The sequence below is a fragment of the Peromyscus eremicus genome, chromosome 22 (assembly GCF_949786415.1).
Source record: "Peromyscus eremicus chromosome 22, PerEre_H2_v1, whole genome shotgun sequence".
NCBI lineage: Eukaryota > Metazoa > Chordata > Mammalia > Rodentia > Cricetidae > Peromyscus > Peromyscus eremicus.
Genome location: NC_081437.1, coordinates 19,416,452 through 19,433,927, shown reverse-complemented (window position 1 = coordinate 19,433,927; position 17,476 = coordinate 19,416,452). Strand labels below are relative to the sequence as shown.

The window sequence follows — 17,476 nt, the reverse complement described above, 5'->3', positions numbered from 1 at the left end:
TCCATGTCCTCTGGTCTGCATGGGCACCTATACTCACTCACACACACATACACAGGATTAAAAATAACTGAAATAACACATTTAACCAGCACTGAAGGCGGATCTCTGAGTTTGAGGCCAGCCTAGTCTACAAAGTGAATACCAGGCCAGCCAGAGATATAAAGAAGACCCTGTCTCTAACAACAATTATTAACATTATTACTAATTAATCTTCCAAGGCAAGATGTGCTGACTGGTACAATGATAACATGACCGCTTTCTAACTGAATTTGTGGCCTACTACACTGAAGGGGATTGGTGCCTGGTACATTAAACCTGGTCAAACACTCACGGCTGGGAAGGTTCTAGGCTCTAAGAGGAGTTGTTTGGTGTCAAACTGTACCCTCAATGTTTTGTCTAGAGTCATGAATTAGTGCTGCTCTCAGCCTTGCTCAGGGAAGCCTCTTTCGTAGTGGGCAGCAGTTAATTCAGAGTTTCATAAGTGGTCAGAGTGCTGAGAATCAGTAACTGTTGAGTGCTCAGCCCCAAACAGGACATCTATATCACACCCTCTAAGGTTCAGGGACTATCAGGAGGTGGGGCAGAAAGAACTACAAGGTGGAAGGTGGTAGAAGTGATATGAAACACATCTTCTGGACATGACATGGCCACTGTACTCATGAAATTACAGCAACTGTAGTTATCTGCACTTAATGGGACCAAACAACCTCCCATCATGGATTATTGGTTGCTGATGCAGAGGAGTTACTTCAATGATATAGCCACCAGTATTAAGCTGCCCATTCTCCAGTAAATAATATCCCACCCACACTCTTTCAAAGAATTCCAATTAAACTCAGTGGATCACAAAACAAATAAAACAACAGACATGAAAATAAGAGAGTGGGGGCTGGAGAGATGGTTCAGTGGTTGGGAACACTGGCTGCTTGCTCTTCCAGAGGACCCAGGTTCGGTTCCCAGCACCCACATGGCAGCTCACAACTGTCTGTAACTCCAGGGGATCTGACACCCTCAAACAGACATACATGCAGGCAAAACACCAATGCACATGAAATAAATAAATTTATTTTAAAAAAGGAAGAGAGTATTTGTTGGGAAGAATGGATTCAGTGTGGGTGAGAAAGAGATAAGAGAAGGTAATGAGAGATGAAAATTACCAAAATACACAATATACGTGTATAAAATTGTTCATGAAATATTTTTAAATGGATGAAGTTTCTAGATGTGCTACAGTGTGGGTAAACTTTGAAAGCACTGTACTCAATGAAATAAAACAAAACAGAATAGTTGCTGTGGCTGGGGAGAACGAGAAGTCCTTATTTAAATAAAGACAGCGTCTTTCACTTGAGGAAGGAAAAAACATTGTGGAGATGGATAATGGTAATGGCTACAAACATTGTGTGTATATTAAACACCACAGAACTATACACTCAGGTACTGTTTACAGACAGTTTTTACTATCAATGTGATTTACAGAGAATTCTTTTTCATTTTAAAGGTATATTAAGCCATACTGCATCCCCCTCAGAGGGTGGAGGGCAGTTGGTAAATAAATTGCTCATCTCCTACATTTAGATGCCCCACCTACCTGAGTAAACTCCAGCAAACATCCTAAACACCAACATCTAGATGAGTTTCCCTGGAAGCAGTATTTCATACATGTCACATACCACACTACAGGAAGGACAGCAGCCCGCCCATCTGTTTTTCTTGGGCACCACTTCAAGAGACTTCTTTCCCCTCTGCTAATTTTAATCTGTATCTTTCCTCTATAATAAATTGTAACCTTAAGTATAACAGCTTTTCTGAATTCTTTGGGTCCTTCTACCCGGTCATCACACCCTAGGCTAGTCTTAGTGACCTATAGACAGAAAAACATGTATCATTGCTCTGGCTAGCCTTAACTGTCAACTTGACAGCCTGGAGTCATCTGAACCGAGAAGCCTCAACTGAGGGACTGCCTAGTTTAAACCGGCCTACGGGCATGCCTGTAGGGGACTGTCTTGATTACTAATTGATTACTAATTGAGGGTGTGGATCATGATGGGCCATGCCACCCCTGCTCCTGGGTTCTAAAAGCAAGCGAGCTGAGCAAGCCATGGCACACAAACCAGCAAGCAGCACTCCTCATGCCTGCTTTAGTCCATGCCTGAGTCCCCACCCCGACTCAACTCAGACACGACCTTTACCTGCAAATGTGAGGTGAAATAAAGCCGAGGAAGGGGTACTGGGCTAAATAAGAAAGCTACCTAAACACAAATTTGTGAAAACCCATAGAAAGAGCCAGCAAGCAGCGTTTCGCCACGGTTTCTACTTCAGGTTACTTTATGAGTTCCTGCCCTGACTTGCCTCAATGGTGTACTGGAAATACAAGCCAAATAAACCCTTTCTTCTTCTTCTTCTTCTTCTTCTTCTTCTTCTTCTTCTTCTTCTTCTTCTTCTTCTTCTTCTCCTCCTCCTCCTCCTCCTCCTCCTCCTCCTCCTCCTCCTCCTCCTCCTCCTCAGCTGCTTCTGGTCAAAGTGTTTTACCACAGGAACAGAAGAAACTCAGAATAACTATGTAAGCATTACCCATAAGAAAGCTGAACTGGTAACCTAGGCCATACCACCTGAGCACACCCACTCCCCTCTCATCTCAGAAGCTATGCAGGAGTACAGCACCCCTTGGGGGTGGAAGACATGTACTCTCTGGAAAACAACAAAATGAAACAATCAATGAGCAAAACCAAAGTGGGGGACCAAACCCCCAAGTATACTTATAAATTTCAACAGGGCTTTAGGAATACTTAGAAATAGTAAAAAGGAAAATCAACACAGATTAATAATCCAACTTTATCTAATTACAATTAGAGAGTATCCAACCTTACAATTAAAGAAAATATACACTATTTCCAAAAGAATACGGAAGACTCACCAAACAGACTAAGTAATAAGCCATAAATGAGTCTACTGCAAGCTATCAGGGACCAAGAAAGAAAAACAGATGTTACATTTCCTAAACTTATTTGACCATAAATCTTTCAAGCAAAAGGTATCTCCAGTCCTACTGTTCTCAGGACACTGCAACAAAAGCTCCGTTCATTGATTCTTAACATTCCTTCCTACTTTTCCTTCAAAGTATAACAAGATACAGGAGCCAATAAAAATGTCCTTTCCTTGATCAGCAGCCAGAATTAGTCACTCTGCTGAAGGACAAGCAAAAGTCCTACAACAAGACTAGCCTGACATACTAGGAAATGGCTGGGAGGCCAGAATGGCTGAAACAGCACAAAAGAAAAAAAGTGGTGTGATACAAAAGTCACCAAGTTAAACTGAGATCACAGCACACAAGATCTTGTATCTTAGTAAGTTTTACTGTGATTTTCAGAAAATATTACCTGATTTTGTTCTAATTCTTTGTAAAGGTTAAATACATTAAATATGTTAGCTGTGGAGTCCACAGTATTTCAAAACATTAGCCACCTACCTTGCTTCCTCTGCTGCATGACCCTTGTCCAGTCTCTACAGTGACAACAGCTGATGAAAAATTAAGACCCCAGCTGTGTTAAAATAACCACAACTTGTGGAAATAAACCCCCTATTAAGCTCATACAAACACGTTGTTATCACAAATTGTACTACTAGTTGTAAAATGTTACCACAAGTTGTAAACTCCCGGAATATACCCAAGACTTAAATTGTAAAAATTCTTGTCTTATATAACCCACACACTTGTGTCTTTTACTTTAAAAGGGGGCTACTTCCTCTGTTTGGGCTCACGGTGTCAGAACCCAACCTACCCGTGGCCCTAACTAGTTAGAAATCCTGGTACCCCGCAGTGATGGAATAAAGTTACCTCTGCTCATCTAACTTTGGTGGCCTCGTCCTCAATATCTGTGCAACTCCCAAACCCAACATAATGTATTTCTTATATGTATGAGTGCTTTGCCTGAAAGTATGTATGTGTACCACATGCATGCCTGGCACTCATGGAAATTATTTACTTTTTTGTTTGTTTTTTTCAAGACAGGGTTTCCCTGTATAGTCCTGCCTGTCCTGGAACTCACTCTGTAGACCAGGCTGGCCTCGAACTCACAGAGATCCACCTGCCTCTGCCTCCCAAGTGCTGGGATTAACGGTGTGCGCCACTACTGCCCCGCATGTGATTTACATTTTTTAGAGGTCTCTCTGCTTCATCCATGTGAAGAAAATACAAACTGGGCAACCAGTAAGAAGTTGACAGTGATATAAGAGAACACTAAGACCAGAGCAGCTTAGACCAGAATTACATGCATTTGCCAAAGAAAAGTGCCCAGGCAAATCTACATGAACTATGTTGATTGGTTGGGTTTTTTAGATATACTTTATTTATTTTTTATGTATACTAGTGTTTGCCTGAATGTATGTCTGGCACCACATTGTACAGTGTCTGTGGAGGCCAGAAGTCGGCATCAGATCCCCTGGGACTGTGTGAGCTGCCATATGAATGCTGGGAACTGAAACCAGGTCTTCTGGAAGAATAGCCAATGTTCTTAACCACTGAGCCACGGTTCCCAACTGTTGTTTTGTATTTAATGGTACTTAGGATTGAATCCAAGGCCTCACACATGCTAGGTAAGCACTCTACCACTGAACTGCATCCTTAATTGTGTTAAAAGGACAGAGCATTTTCTTTGCTTAAAGACAATTTGTCTCCATACTTCCCTTATCACAGCCTCCTCATGTTAGAAATGTTGTAAGGTTCAGACACTGATGCTCTTTTTTTCTAATCATCTTCACTCCAGTGGTGCTTTATCCTTATCCAGACAGACACTCAACTTTATCACCAATAATTCCCAACTGTGCGTAGTGGTGGTGGCACACACTGTTAATCCCAGCACTTAGGAGGCAGAGGCAGGAGGATCTCTGCAAGTTCGAGGCCAGCCTGGTCTACAGAGCTAGTTTCTGGACACAAGATAGCCAGGGCTACACAGAGAAACTCTGTTTCAAATACTAAAAACACAACTGTACACCTTCCCTTCAACTCAGACTTTATATACTACTGGACTGGACAGCAAATATCTCAAACAAACCAAAATTGAGTTCCTACCCTTCTTTCTCCAGATGTGTGCCTCTTAAATGTCTTCCTATTCAAGATGCTAGAACTTCATTACTGAAACTGATCAGTGATAAACCTTAAGATGCCCATGACCCATCTTTTTCTCAAGAGCATTCTCTTCAAGTATGTCAACCGATCCCAATTCTTCCTTCAAATTATATCCACACACCTGGGGCTGGGTTTAGTGGCATAACCTCCTCTTCGAAAACAGAAAAAGACATACAAAATGTAACCAGGGAGCTGAGGATGTAACAGTTGGTAGACTGGTTGCCTAGCAAGCAGAAAGCCCTGGGCAAGATCCCAAGCACCATATAAACTGTAAACTGGAGGTGGTGGTGCAAGCCTGTAATCCCAGCATGGGGAGGAAGGCGGTGTTCCAAGGTCATCTTCTGCTACACAGTGAGTGTAAAACCAGCTGGAGTTACGTAAGACCCCACTTTTTAAAAAAAAAGTATAAAACTGTTAGTCTCAATCCAAAATCTAGAGCTCATCTTTAAAAATCAATTACATGTTTAACTGAACTGGTAAGACTGCTTTCGTATCATTCTCATCCTCAGCACCACATAAACAAGTGTGGACATGAGAAGATCGTAAGTTCAAAGTCATCCTCGGCTACACAGGCAGGGGAAGACTAGTCTGGGTGACCCTGTCTAAAAACACGGGGAGGTTGGGAGTTAGAAATGGCTCGGATGGTGGGGGTACTTGTTGCCAAACCTGAACTCAGAGTGCAAGGAGACAACTCCTTCAAGTTGTCATCGGACCCCAAGTTCTCTGTGGTGCTAAAAAAGTTTAATTGCTTGTCAATATTTACCTGAATAACGTTCGGCAAATATGGAATGCTTTCATAGCCTCTCACACCTTTGATATTTTGTAATTCAAGATATTTACTTTATAATTATAAAGATACTTTTGAAAAACATTTACTTTACAATCATAAAGATGACAGTCAGGGCTGCAGAGAAACGCTGTCTCAAGATAGATTAGATTAGATTAACAGATAAGATAGATAGATAGATAGATAGATAGATAGATTGATAGATGCTTACTGATTCCAAATAGCTGAAACTTCCAAGCTCATATTTTTCATAAAATGAAGTCTCCTCACGTCTGTTTCTCAGCTATAAAATGGCAGGATGGGAGTGATCAAAGGCCCAACTGTCTCAACTGTCCTATACCTAGTAACAAGACTAGTTGAAAGTTTTAACATAGAAGCATGTTTTATAAGCCATAAATGATAAAATGATATATTTCTATATACTATAGAAATATTTGAAATGGAACAGAGACATTTCAGTGTCGGCGGCACCTAGCTCACCAAAGCTCTCTATCCCTAACATTAAACTTTACTTTTATGTCAAACCGGCTCTTCCACTTACTTGTTACACCTTAAACAAGTTACTCAATCTCTCTGAGTCATATCTATAAATGAAAATAGCAACTTGGTAGAATAATGTTGTAGGTTAGAGATTATACACATATACACGTAGTGTACCTGTGAAATAAATCTAATGAAGGATGCTTTAAAGATTACTTGATTATTTTTAATTTCCCATGAAGGCCAGGAGTCGAATTCCCTGGATCTAGAGTTACAGGTGGCTGTGAGCCACCTAGTGTAGGCGCTGGGAATCCGAATCTGGTCCCCTGGAAGAGCAGTACGCATTCCTCATCACTGAACTCTCTCTCCAGCTCCAGGATTTATTTTAATATGCATATGTATGTGCCTGTGGGAGTTTAAGCACACTCCTGAACTGGAGTAGCAAGTAGTTGTGAACCACCCAATATAGGAACTAATTCTGTTCCCTCTGTAAGAGCAGTATGAGATTCCAGGCTTCGGTGACGGAGCACACCCTTAATCCTAGCAGGCAGGGCTTACACAGAGAAACCTTGCATTCAGAAAGGAAAAAAAAAAAAAAAAAAAATGTGTGTGAACCATCTTCCCTGCCCCATGAAAACTTCTTTTAAAGATTTATTTTATGTGTTTGAGTGTTTTGACTGCATGTATACAAGTGTAGTGGATATGGTGCCTGATGCCTGCAGAGGCCAGAAGAGGGTGTTAGACCTACAGTTGCAGACGGTTTAAGCCACCACTTGGGTGCCAGAAACCAAACAAAGGTCTTATACAAGAGCAGTGAGTACTCTTAACCACTGAGCCATCTCTCCAGCCCCAGGGCATTTTTAAATTACTTTTATTTTTATTTATGTGTATGGGTGTTTTGCTTACATGTATATCTATGCAAACCATGAGCACGCCTAGTGCCCACGGAGACCAGAAGACACTGGATCCCCAGGAACTAAAGTTACAGATGGTTATGCGCCATCATGTAGGTGCTATGACTCAAATCCAGGTCCTCTGGAAAAGCAACAAATGTTCTTAACTGTCAATCCGTCTCTCCAACCCCGAAAAGATATTTTTATTTTTATTTTGCTGTCATTTACATCTTCTTCAAACAGACCAAACTGCAGAAGCAGATAAATACACACTACACCACTGAAGTAGAAAGGACTGTTTACTTAGAAACTGATTGTGAAAGGGAAGAAGGAAAAGGAGAAAGAACTAGCAATAACAGGAGTTTGCCTATTCATTTTGTTCTTTTTTGCCTGCTTTTCTCTAAGGCAAAATAATAAGACAAAATGAAAAAAAAAATCATCGAGGTGGTGGTGTATACCTTTAATCCCAGCATTAGGGAGGCAGGAGGGTCTCTGAGTTTGAGGCTTGTGGGGGACCAGCTCCCACTTTTTTCCCAGGGTACTCTTGAGGAGGGAGAAGTGAGAAATTAATTAGAAGGATAGAGGGAAGAGAGACAGATAGAAACACAGGGTAGTTTGGGAGGGCCTGGACCCTAATCCATCAGCCCCTTCTGTCTCTTCTAAAGGGCTATTTATAGGAATGCTAAGGGGTGGAGCAAAGACCTCCCCCTAGGACAGCCAAGTGCCAACCCTTCCAATCATCTAGTAACCACACACGTGGTCAAGCAATCCTCTAGTCAGCTCTGTTGGGTAAAGCAAGCTCAGATCTCATTAGGAACCTTTGTGGGCCTCCACAGAGGCTACCCTGGCCTACAGAGTGAATTCCAGCACAGTCAAAGCTACTCTGTCTTGAAAGAAAAAAAAAGAAAAAAGAAAGAAAAAAGAAAAGAAAAAGAAAACACAGAAAATAAAAAGACCAACAGTACTGTCTTAGGGTACTATTGCTATGATGGAACACCACCACCAAAAGCAACTTGGAGTTGATTGGCTTACATATCCTCAATTATGACTGTGGTCCACTGAGAGAAGCCAAAGCAGGAACTCAAGCAGGGCAGGAATTGATACAGAGGCCATAGAGGGGTGCTGCTTACTGACTTTCTCCCCATGACTTGCTCAGCCTGCTACCTTATAGAATTCAGGATTATCAGTCCAGGGATGGCACCACCCACATTAAAACTACCCTATAAACTTAGCTACAGCCAAGTCTTAGAGAGGCATTTCTCAATTGAGGTTCCCATCTTTCCAAGGACTCTAGCCTGTGTCAAGTTGGCATTAAACCAGCCAGCAATGGAGCAGGCTTTCTTGGACCAACAGCCCCCAAATCATGACACGGAGTCTTATTGTTAATTATGAATGCTTGGCCTTAGCTTAGGCTTGTTTCTAGCTAGCTCTTTTTCTAACTTAAATTAGCACATTTCTAATAATCTAAGTTCTGCCCTGAGGCTCGTTTACCTCATCTATGTACTGTCCATCTTGCTTTCCTGCTTCCTCTGTGTCTCGCTAGCTGGGCCCCGGCTGGTTGGCCCCCTTTTCACTCTGCCCAGCAGCCCCTCCTCTCCCTCCTCTGCCTAGCTATTGGCAGTTCAGCTTTATTAGACCAATCAGTGCCTTAGGCAGACAAGGTGAAAACAGTAACACATCTCTACTCAGCATGAACAAAAGCAACACACCTTTACATAGTTAAACAATTATTCTGCAACACATCTTTACACAGTTAAACAATTATTCTATTCCACAACACAGCACAAATACAAGCATGTAGAATAACAAACTCTCATGCAATTCTGATGTACAAATTTGCTTCAGAAGGTTCTAGTAAAACAGTATGACTACACCATAGCCTAGTAATTCTCTCAATTCCATAACCAGGAAAGTCACAAATACATCCACCCAAAACAAATATAAAAGATAAAAGCATATACAGCAGAAAAACTACTTAAAAATTAAATGCCCATCAGTAATAGAATGGATAAAACAAGGCATATTCACATACTGCAGTAATGAGAATGAATTTATCTCACAAAAGCCAAGTCAAGCAGAAGAATTTCAATGAAGTACATCAGTGTTGGAGCCTTCATGAAGACCCAGCTGACCTTTTGTCCTTCTCCTGGGTATTATCCTGACTTGGGTCTAATCTTCATCCTGTGGTGGCCTTCAGATGGCTCAAGCCCACCAGGGCCCCAATGAGGCCCCTGCTACCTCTTTTGGTCACAGACTCTCTTTCTCCACCCTCAAAGACAAGAGTTAGCCTCCTAAGTTGAAGCAGGCTCAGGACTTGGGGTGGAAGTGCTTAGGTTGAGTATGAAATGAGGCTGTCTGCTTGTGACTCACTGACCACTTAGAGCCTCCTAGTCCTCTCTCCCTGGACTTGTGACCTCACCCTTGTGGCATCCTCATTACCGTCCTGGGAAGGCCTTCCCTCCCTTAGAACACCACCTGCCACTGCCACTGGGCTGTTTCTGTCATGCCCAGGGCACGGTAAGGACAAGGACTCACTAGGGGAGCAGTGTCCAAAGCTGGATTTGAAGCTGCTTTCTGGCTGATAGTCATGTCCCAAGTGGGGTGTGTTGTTCTGAGAAGTGCTGTGAGCCAAAACACTAGATGGACTGGAGGGCTGGCTATGCTCTTCCCATGTCTGCTAGTGCTGTACTAGCATACTGTGAGCCCCATCATCGGAGCTGGGCCCTGGGCCAGCAAGGTCAATGGTGTGTACTTGCAGAACAGGGCCCCAGCAGAACAGTAAGGTGAACCCCACTTGTTTCTAGCCCAGGCAGTCCTTGTGCTAATGACAGAACTCCTTAGACCCAAAGTATGAGGAATCCATCAGAACAGTTGGTGCCAGGGCAGAGCATGGGTCTAGTGTGAGGAACCCTTCAGAGCAGCTGGTGCCAGCATAGAGCAAGCAAATGGGTGTATTCCAGATTGCTGGAATGGGCCCTGTGCAGCCTGCCTCACCCCTGGTCCACAGTCTCCTTTGTAAGGGGCTCCTAGTCAGGAAATAAAGTTTCAAGTCAAAAAAAAAAAAAAAAAAAAAACTTGAAGAAAAGAAACTCAATGAACATGCTATAAGAATGTAAGGAGCATAGGTAAACTAATGTTTCATGTGCTGGATGCAGGTTAAAGGAGTGTGTGTGTTTGAGAACACTCACCTAGCGATATACTATTCTATTTTTCTTCACATAATTCACACACTTGGGGGAGGTGTTTGAGACAAGGTCTCACTGTATAGCTGATTGTTCTGGAACTCCCTCTGTGGACCAGGGGGTGAGGCAGGCTGCACAGGGCCCGTTCCAGCAATCTGGAATACACCCATCTGCTCCATGCTGGCACCAGCTGCTCTGATGGGTTCCTCACACGACCCAGGCTGGCCTCAAACACAGAGATCCACCTGCCTCTGCTTCCCAGAGTGCTGGGATTAGAGGTGTGCACCACCATGCCCAGTCATCTTTTTTTTTTACATTTAACATTAAAGGGGTCCACAACTGCTATGAGAGTTCTAATTCTTTCCTCCCCCTTCATTATGCTCGAGCCCCTGGCCAGTCCTCTGTCATTTTCACTGCTCTTTAGAACTGACACATGAGTATCTCTCTGAATACATCTATTGCCAATACTCACTATTTGCTAATTACCCACTCTATTAGTTACTTTTCTCGTTACTGTGACAAAATACCTTACAAGAACAACTTAAAGAGTTTATTTTAGCTCACAGTTGTGGGGACACTTTATCAGAGCCAGGAAAGCTGGTGGCAGGAGCTGGAGGCAGCTGCTCACATTCCATCCCCATCAGAAAGCAGAGAGCAAGAACAGGCACTTGGCACTCTCCCTTTCATGCTGCACTGAACTCCAGCACAAGCATGGGGCAGCCCACATTTAGGGTGGCTCTTCCCACTTCAAGGAACCCACCCTAGGTAATCTTTCAAGGACATGCCCAAAGGCTTGTCTCTTCAGTGAGTCTAGATCCTGTCAAGTTGACAATCAACATTAAATATCACATCTATTACACACCAAGCACTTTTAACGCTCATTTGTGTAGGGGCTTGCTGAGAATCGATGTAAAAACCTGTGCGTCAGGCCACTGATCTGGCTCAGCAGGGAAAGGTACAGCCAAATTTGTCAACTTGAGTTTGGTTCCCAGGACACACATGATAGAAAAAAAGAACTCCCCCAAGTTGTCCTCTGCTCTCCCCACGCCCTTCACAACATGCATGCCTACACACATGCACACACCTGTATACAAACTAAATAAAATGCAGTAATTAAATTAAAAAACTATGCTAGGTTATTTGTAGTATCAAAAAATAATAAAACAACTTCCTAGCTTTAAGGAGTCAATAACCTTATACATAATAATAAAAGTACAAAGACACATCCTTGGTGCTACAGGGACACAAACTTATCAAAAAAGGCAAAACATAAAGCAGACCTCTGCGAGGTGTAAACACCCCTAAAGGATGAGCAGGAACTATCCTGTTAAGGACATTTCCACAGAGAGAGCAGTCTGAGCAAAAGGCACAGAGATAAGAAATAGCATGATATTTCAGGAAACAATGAACAGCTGCTAAACGTTGCTTGAGGCTAGTAACACCAAGATGGGCCAGAATGGGGTGAGCTGTCAAGACAGGGAAAGAAGAGGAGTAGTCAAAAGACTTCAACCTCCTGCAAAAGACACCATGGATCAGCAAGGAAATGATCAAAGGAAGTGATTCAGTCAAAAGATTATTCAGGAAGCAATGTAGAGGTGGAATTAAAGGATAAGGCTAGAAAAAAAGTCTAGCTAGTAGAAAATGTTGACTGTCCCAAGAGCAGCTACAAGAGACAAAACAAGATAACTGCTATACCCAGATGGGTGTGGATCCCAGTGCTCAGGAGACAGAGGCAGGAAGAACTCTGTGAAGTTTCCGGACTAGCCTGGTCTACATAGTAAGTTCTAAGACAATGAGGACTACAAAGAGACCCTGTCTCAAATAGGGGGGAGTTGGGGGGAGAGCCACACCTTACCTAAAGAAAAACTATATACAAAATACTGTTGCCTTTAATCCCAGCACTCGGGAGGCAGAGCCAGGCGGATCTCTGTGAGTTCGAGGCCAGCCTGGTCTACAAAGAGAGTTCCAGGAAAGGCGCAAAGCTACACAGAGAAACCCTGTCTCGAAAAACAAAAAAACAAACAAACCAAAAAAAAAAAAAAAACAAATCAAAAAATATTAACAATAAAATAAAATAAATGCCAGTCACACTACCTATTAATCTACCCTAGAGTAAGCAGATTTTCTTTTTATAAAGGGCCAAATAGTGAAATTTCAGCTTTAGTTCCACATAAAGACAGGGTCTCTGTGCAGCCCTGACTTTCCAGGAACTCAATATCTAACTGCCTCTGCCACACCTGGCTCTTTTCTTTTTGTTTTTTAAGCAATCACTTAAAAAATAAAACATCCAGCTCCAGTAGGGATTCAATCCCTTTAGCTTCAGAGGGCGCTTGCACTCACGAGCACATAGCCCCACACAGACACACAGATAATTAAATATAATAAAAATGAATCTTTTTAAAAGTACAATTTAGCTAATGAACTTTTTTTTTTTAAGGTTTACAGGGTGCATGTGGGATGTGAGCCATAGTTAGTTTGCTGGTCTTTGTTGGTAAGGAAATGAGGATTAACCTTCCTATGAGATTAGGTTTCCTAAAATGATACCTGCACCGTATTAATACCCTACTCGAAAATCTCCATAGGTGCTCCATGCGGAACAAGTACAATCCCTATAGCGCCTAACATTCACAAGCATCTCCAGCTCCAATCCACTATCCCAAGCTTTCAAACTGAACCCTAAGACCTGACCGTTCTCATTAAATTGACTACATACACCGACCTGCTTCTGTACATGTGTGCTGTTTCCCAACCCAGTGTTCTTTCCTTCTGCTCCTGACTTGACTAAATATTCTTCCTTCAGAACACATTCAAATCCTACCTCTGCACGACTCCACTCTCCTCAGAACTTCTAAATGCACTATCTCAATTTAACAGATATTTAGTTGATGCTCTGAGTTATAATGTACTTCAAACAAACTCTAAATTCATGGAGGGCAGGCAGCAGTTTACACCCCTCAGTCAATGGATTTTACAACATAACAAACTGTAAATAAGATAAAAGACACATGTGTATGAATGTATGTGATAAGTGGACAACTTTTTTTGTCTGAAATAGCTAGTTAACTGAAGCCCATGTGGTTTTACTCTTCTCTCAATAACTGAATACTTTCATTCTATGTGTACAACCTGACTACTAGACAAGACACAAAATGACAATCAACAAACGCTTATTTCCTCAGTTCTTTTGTTTGTTTCTTTTGTTTTTTGAGACAAGGTTTCTCTGTAGACCAGAGATCCACCTGCCTCTGCCTCTCAAGTGGGATTAAATTCTTCGGTTCTTTTTTTTTGTTTTTTTTGTTTTGTTTTGTTTTTCAAGACAGTCTTTCTCTGTCTAACAACAGTCCAGGTTGTTCTGGAACTCTAGACCAGGCCAGCCTCAAACTCACTGAGATCTGCCTGCCTCGGCCTCTACCTCCTGAGTGCTGGATTAAAGGCATTTGCCGCCACCACCACCACCACCACCACCACCACCACCACCACCACCACCACCACCACCCTGTAAACTTCTCAGTTCTTCATGTACTAGTTGACTAGAGAAACAATAGTAGATACAAATAAAAACTCCCCAATAGTAGGTCATTATTTCAGCATAGGGACACTAGCTTAACACTACAGGTTCAAGTTATCAGACCAATTGTACATTACATACCTATAATTTTGCTTCATTTGTTTTTAGGATACAAACTAAGCTTCTAAAACTAAACTGTTTTAAGTTTTCCCTTAATTCCCTCAATATTAGTCAAATTTAAAAAGTCTCATACCCCTCAAAAAAAATCATACATCTGAATTCCAGTAAGGTATTATGCAGTCCACCCAAATTTTAGAAAACAATAGAATTAGCTATATCAACACTTCTAAGGAAATAGTCCAGGTTTATTTACTACTACTAAGTATCTATAATCAGGATTTTTTGAACCAGATTAAAGGCTACATCTTGTGTTTTGAACACTAAGGAATTCTAAAACCAAGTGTCAACTGTGTCCAATTTTACTACCCATATAAATGTTTAACAATCTAAAAATTTCTCTCCAGAATATTTGCCCAGATTCTAATGTAAGCTACAGCAAAAGTTTAAAACATTTGTAACAAATGTATACTGGGCGGTGGTGCACACCTTTAATCCCAGAATTTGGGAAGCAGAGGCAGGCAGATCTCTGTGAATTTGAGGCCAGCCTGGTCTACAGAACTCAGCTAGGGCTACACGGAGAAATCCTGTCTAGAAAAACCACAATGAATAAATGCCAAAGATAGCCATAATATGAAAAATGTGACTGTCTAACTCTCCAAAACATACTGGAGTGGGGGGGGCACTTATTTATAAGCCTGCTGTTTAACAATGAATAATATTAATAGTGCATTGATTTAAAAAGGAGGAGCCAGAGATGCCAAGGCTTGTTCGATTCCTGTTTTACCACTCTCCTAGTCTTGGGTGCAGCACTAAATCTCTCTGTTTTCCCATATACTGACACAAGAATAGTTTAACTGACATTTTCAGGTTGTGAGAACTGATTAAAAGTATGAAGTACTTCGGGATCATGAAGGGAACCACACTGTAGGGGCATCAAATGTCATACATACTTATCTAACGCAAAAACTACAGCTACCTGTTAGCAGGAGCTCCAAACCCAAATGTAATTCTTTCGTGTCTTAGTAGGGCAAATCCCCTGTGAACCAGTAAGGTGCATGCACTTCAGAAGCTGGTTGAACAATCTCAGAGAAAACCACTGGCTTTCAAATTTTCCGTTTTCTCAAAAAAAAAAAAAAAAAAAATCCATGTCACTATGCAACCCTAGTACTTGCAAAGGACAACATGAAGTTCAGGGCCAGTTGTTGATAAACCTAGATAGACTGGAGACCAGAAGTCATCACGGAGGAACTTTTCTTTGTTACCATACCAGAAAATGTGACCCCTGAAAATCATCTCCAAAGGCAATCCTCATCACGAGAGTTGTGTACTAAAGGGAAAACGGCCCTAGCCTTTTCTTACCTAAAGAACGCCACATGGTTTTGTTTTTTTTTTTTTTTTAAGAGAGTGCAGACAAGAAGGCAGAATTCTCTCAAACGTAAGCTAACCGACAGGTCGTCCAGCACTCGGTGCTGAGCGCCGGGTACTGAAGAGGTTGCTGGGGGGAAAAGTGCTGATGGCCATCTCCAGCTGCCCCTGGATGACAGTTAACAATGCAAACACTGACAAAAGAGCTAGGAGGCCACCCAGAGCCCCTGCCTGGCAGCACCTCTGCCCGAGCCTCCACATACAAAGCGACAAATCCCCTAGAGGCCCTGGGCTGACAGATCTTCCCAGCGAGACCTAGAGTGGCAACATCAAGTGGGGGAGAAAAGTACTGCTTGTCACTCCTTCCAGGGGCGCGGGTGCCTCGAGGGTGAGGGCAAAGGGCTGCGGTCCTCTCGGCCGGCCCCTGGCACGAGGACCGCACCGGCTCCGTCCTTACCCGCGGCTAGCGGCCGTCCTCCGGAGCCCCGCAGCCCGCGCTCGCCCCGGCTGGGATCCGGCCGGGACCCAGCCGGGACCCGCTCGACCCGGCTCCGGCTCGGCGCGGCCCGGCAACATCCTCGCCCAACTCCCGCGGGCGCCAGGCGACCGGCCCGAGCGCCGGGATGGAGGAGGAGGCGGCGCGGCCCGGCCCGCTCCCTTCGGCACGCGGTCCGCGCCCGCCGCCCGCCGCCCGCCGCCCGCGTCCCCGCCCGCCCGGCTCAGCCACCCGACCCGGCCCGGCCCGGCCCGGCTCCCTACCTGAGGCGGTGTACCAGCTCCCGGCGTGGCTGGCTTCCCGGCAGACCACTCGGTTGGACATCTTGGTGCCTGTGCCGCCTATGGTGCACGAGGATGAATGAGGAGGAGGAGGCGGCGGCGGCGGCAGCAGCGGCGGCGGCGGCGGCGGCGGCGGCGGCTCCGCGAGGGGACGAGACGCCGCGGGCCCAGCCCAGGAGGAGGCGGCCGCGGGGAGGGGACCGGCCCGGCCCAGGAGGAGGAGGAGGAGGAGGAGGAGGAGGAGGAAGAGGAGGAGATGGCAGCCGGGGCGGGCGGCGGGAACGATCACCACAAACTCCGCCGGCCGCCGGAAGATAAGGCCCACGGCGGCTTCGCCCGAGCCGCCGGGCCGCGGAGTCGTCGCCGGCGCCGACGACGACGACAACGCCGACGCCGCCGCCGCCGACGCCGCCGCCGCTGCTGCCCTGACCGGGCTGCTTCCGCGAGCCGCCCCCCGGCCCGCCCCGCCGCGCGCGGCCTTGCGAGCCTCCCCGCTGACCCCACCCCCGTGACTCCGCGCCCTCCCCCACCCGCCCCGCCCCGCCCCGCCCCGCCCCGCCCCCACCGCCAGGCCGCCCGCCGGCCGCGCGCCCGCTCGGCCCCGCCCCGCGCCCCGCCGTGCGGCGCGCTCAACGGCGGAAGCGGGGCCGGGGGCCCCGCGCCATCCGGGGTCGGGCGGCCGCGGGCGAGGTGGCGGCGATCGGTGCCGCCACCGCCAACACCATTATCATCATCATCATCATCCCCCCACCACCCCACCCGCACCCCGCCGCCAACCCCCTCCCTACAGCCGGGAGCCGGGGCCTGAACCCGGGGAAGGCAGAACCCGGGAAGCCCACGCGTCCTTACTCTCCGCTCTACCGGGGCCGGCCCACTGAGCATGCCCAGCGCCGCGGCCGGGCCCTCCGAGGAGGCTCAGCGTGCACGCTCCGCTCTCCGGGGTTTAGCGCCAGCAGAGCTTGGAGGGGGGGGGGGGGGAGGTGGAGGGGGGCAGGGCGCGGGGCGCAGGACGCAGCCGCGAGGCGGGGAGAACCCCTTCCCTCCCTCCCTCCTCCCCCAACCCCACCCCCGGCCTCCGCCTGGCTTGTCCCCGCGCGCCGCCGGCTCAGCATGCACACGCGGTCGCTGCCCGCCGGAGTCCGGTCGGGGTCCCCCCCCCCCCCCCCGCCACGGGGCGTCCTTGGTGGATTCCCACCCTCTCGGGGGTGTCGCCCGGGAATGCAAGTTCCAGGGCCGCGC

At 45.6% G+C, this 17,476-nt stretch overlaps 1 protein-coding gene across 4 annotated transcripts in view; it reads right to left on the bottom strand.

Annotated features, from left to right (window-relative positions):
- Memo1 (mediator of cell motility 1) overlaps positions 1–16,632 on the bottom strand; it is a 101,199-nt gene extending 84,567 nt beyond the window's left edge. For 2 of the 4 annotated variants that reach the window (XM_059248196.1, XM_059248197.1), the window contains exon 1: positions 6,124–6,238. Coding sequence is in view for 1 of the 4 variants with exons in the window: in XM_059248199.1 (XP_059104182.1) it covers positions 16,220–16,280 (61 nt within the window). In the remaining 3 variants the exon portion in view is untranslated. Of the gene's footprint in view, positions 1–6,123; positions 6,239–16,219 lie in introns of those variants that run through there. The other 2 variants (XM_059248199.1, XM_059248198.1) reach the window with 2 other exon arrangements.
- Between the last annotated feature and the right edge of the window lie 844 nt (positions 16,633–17,476).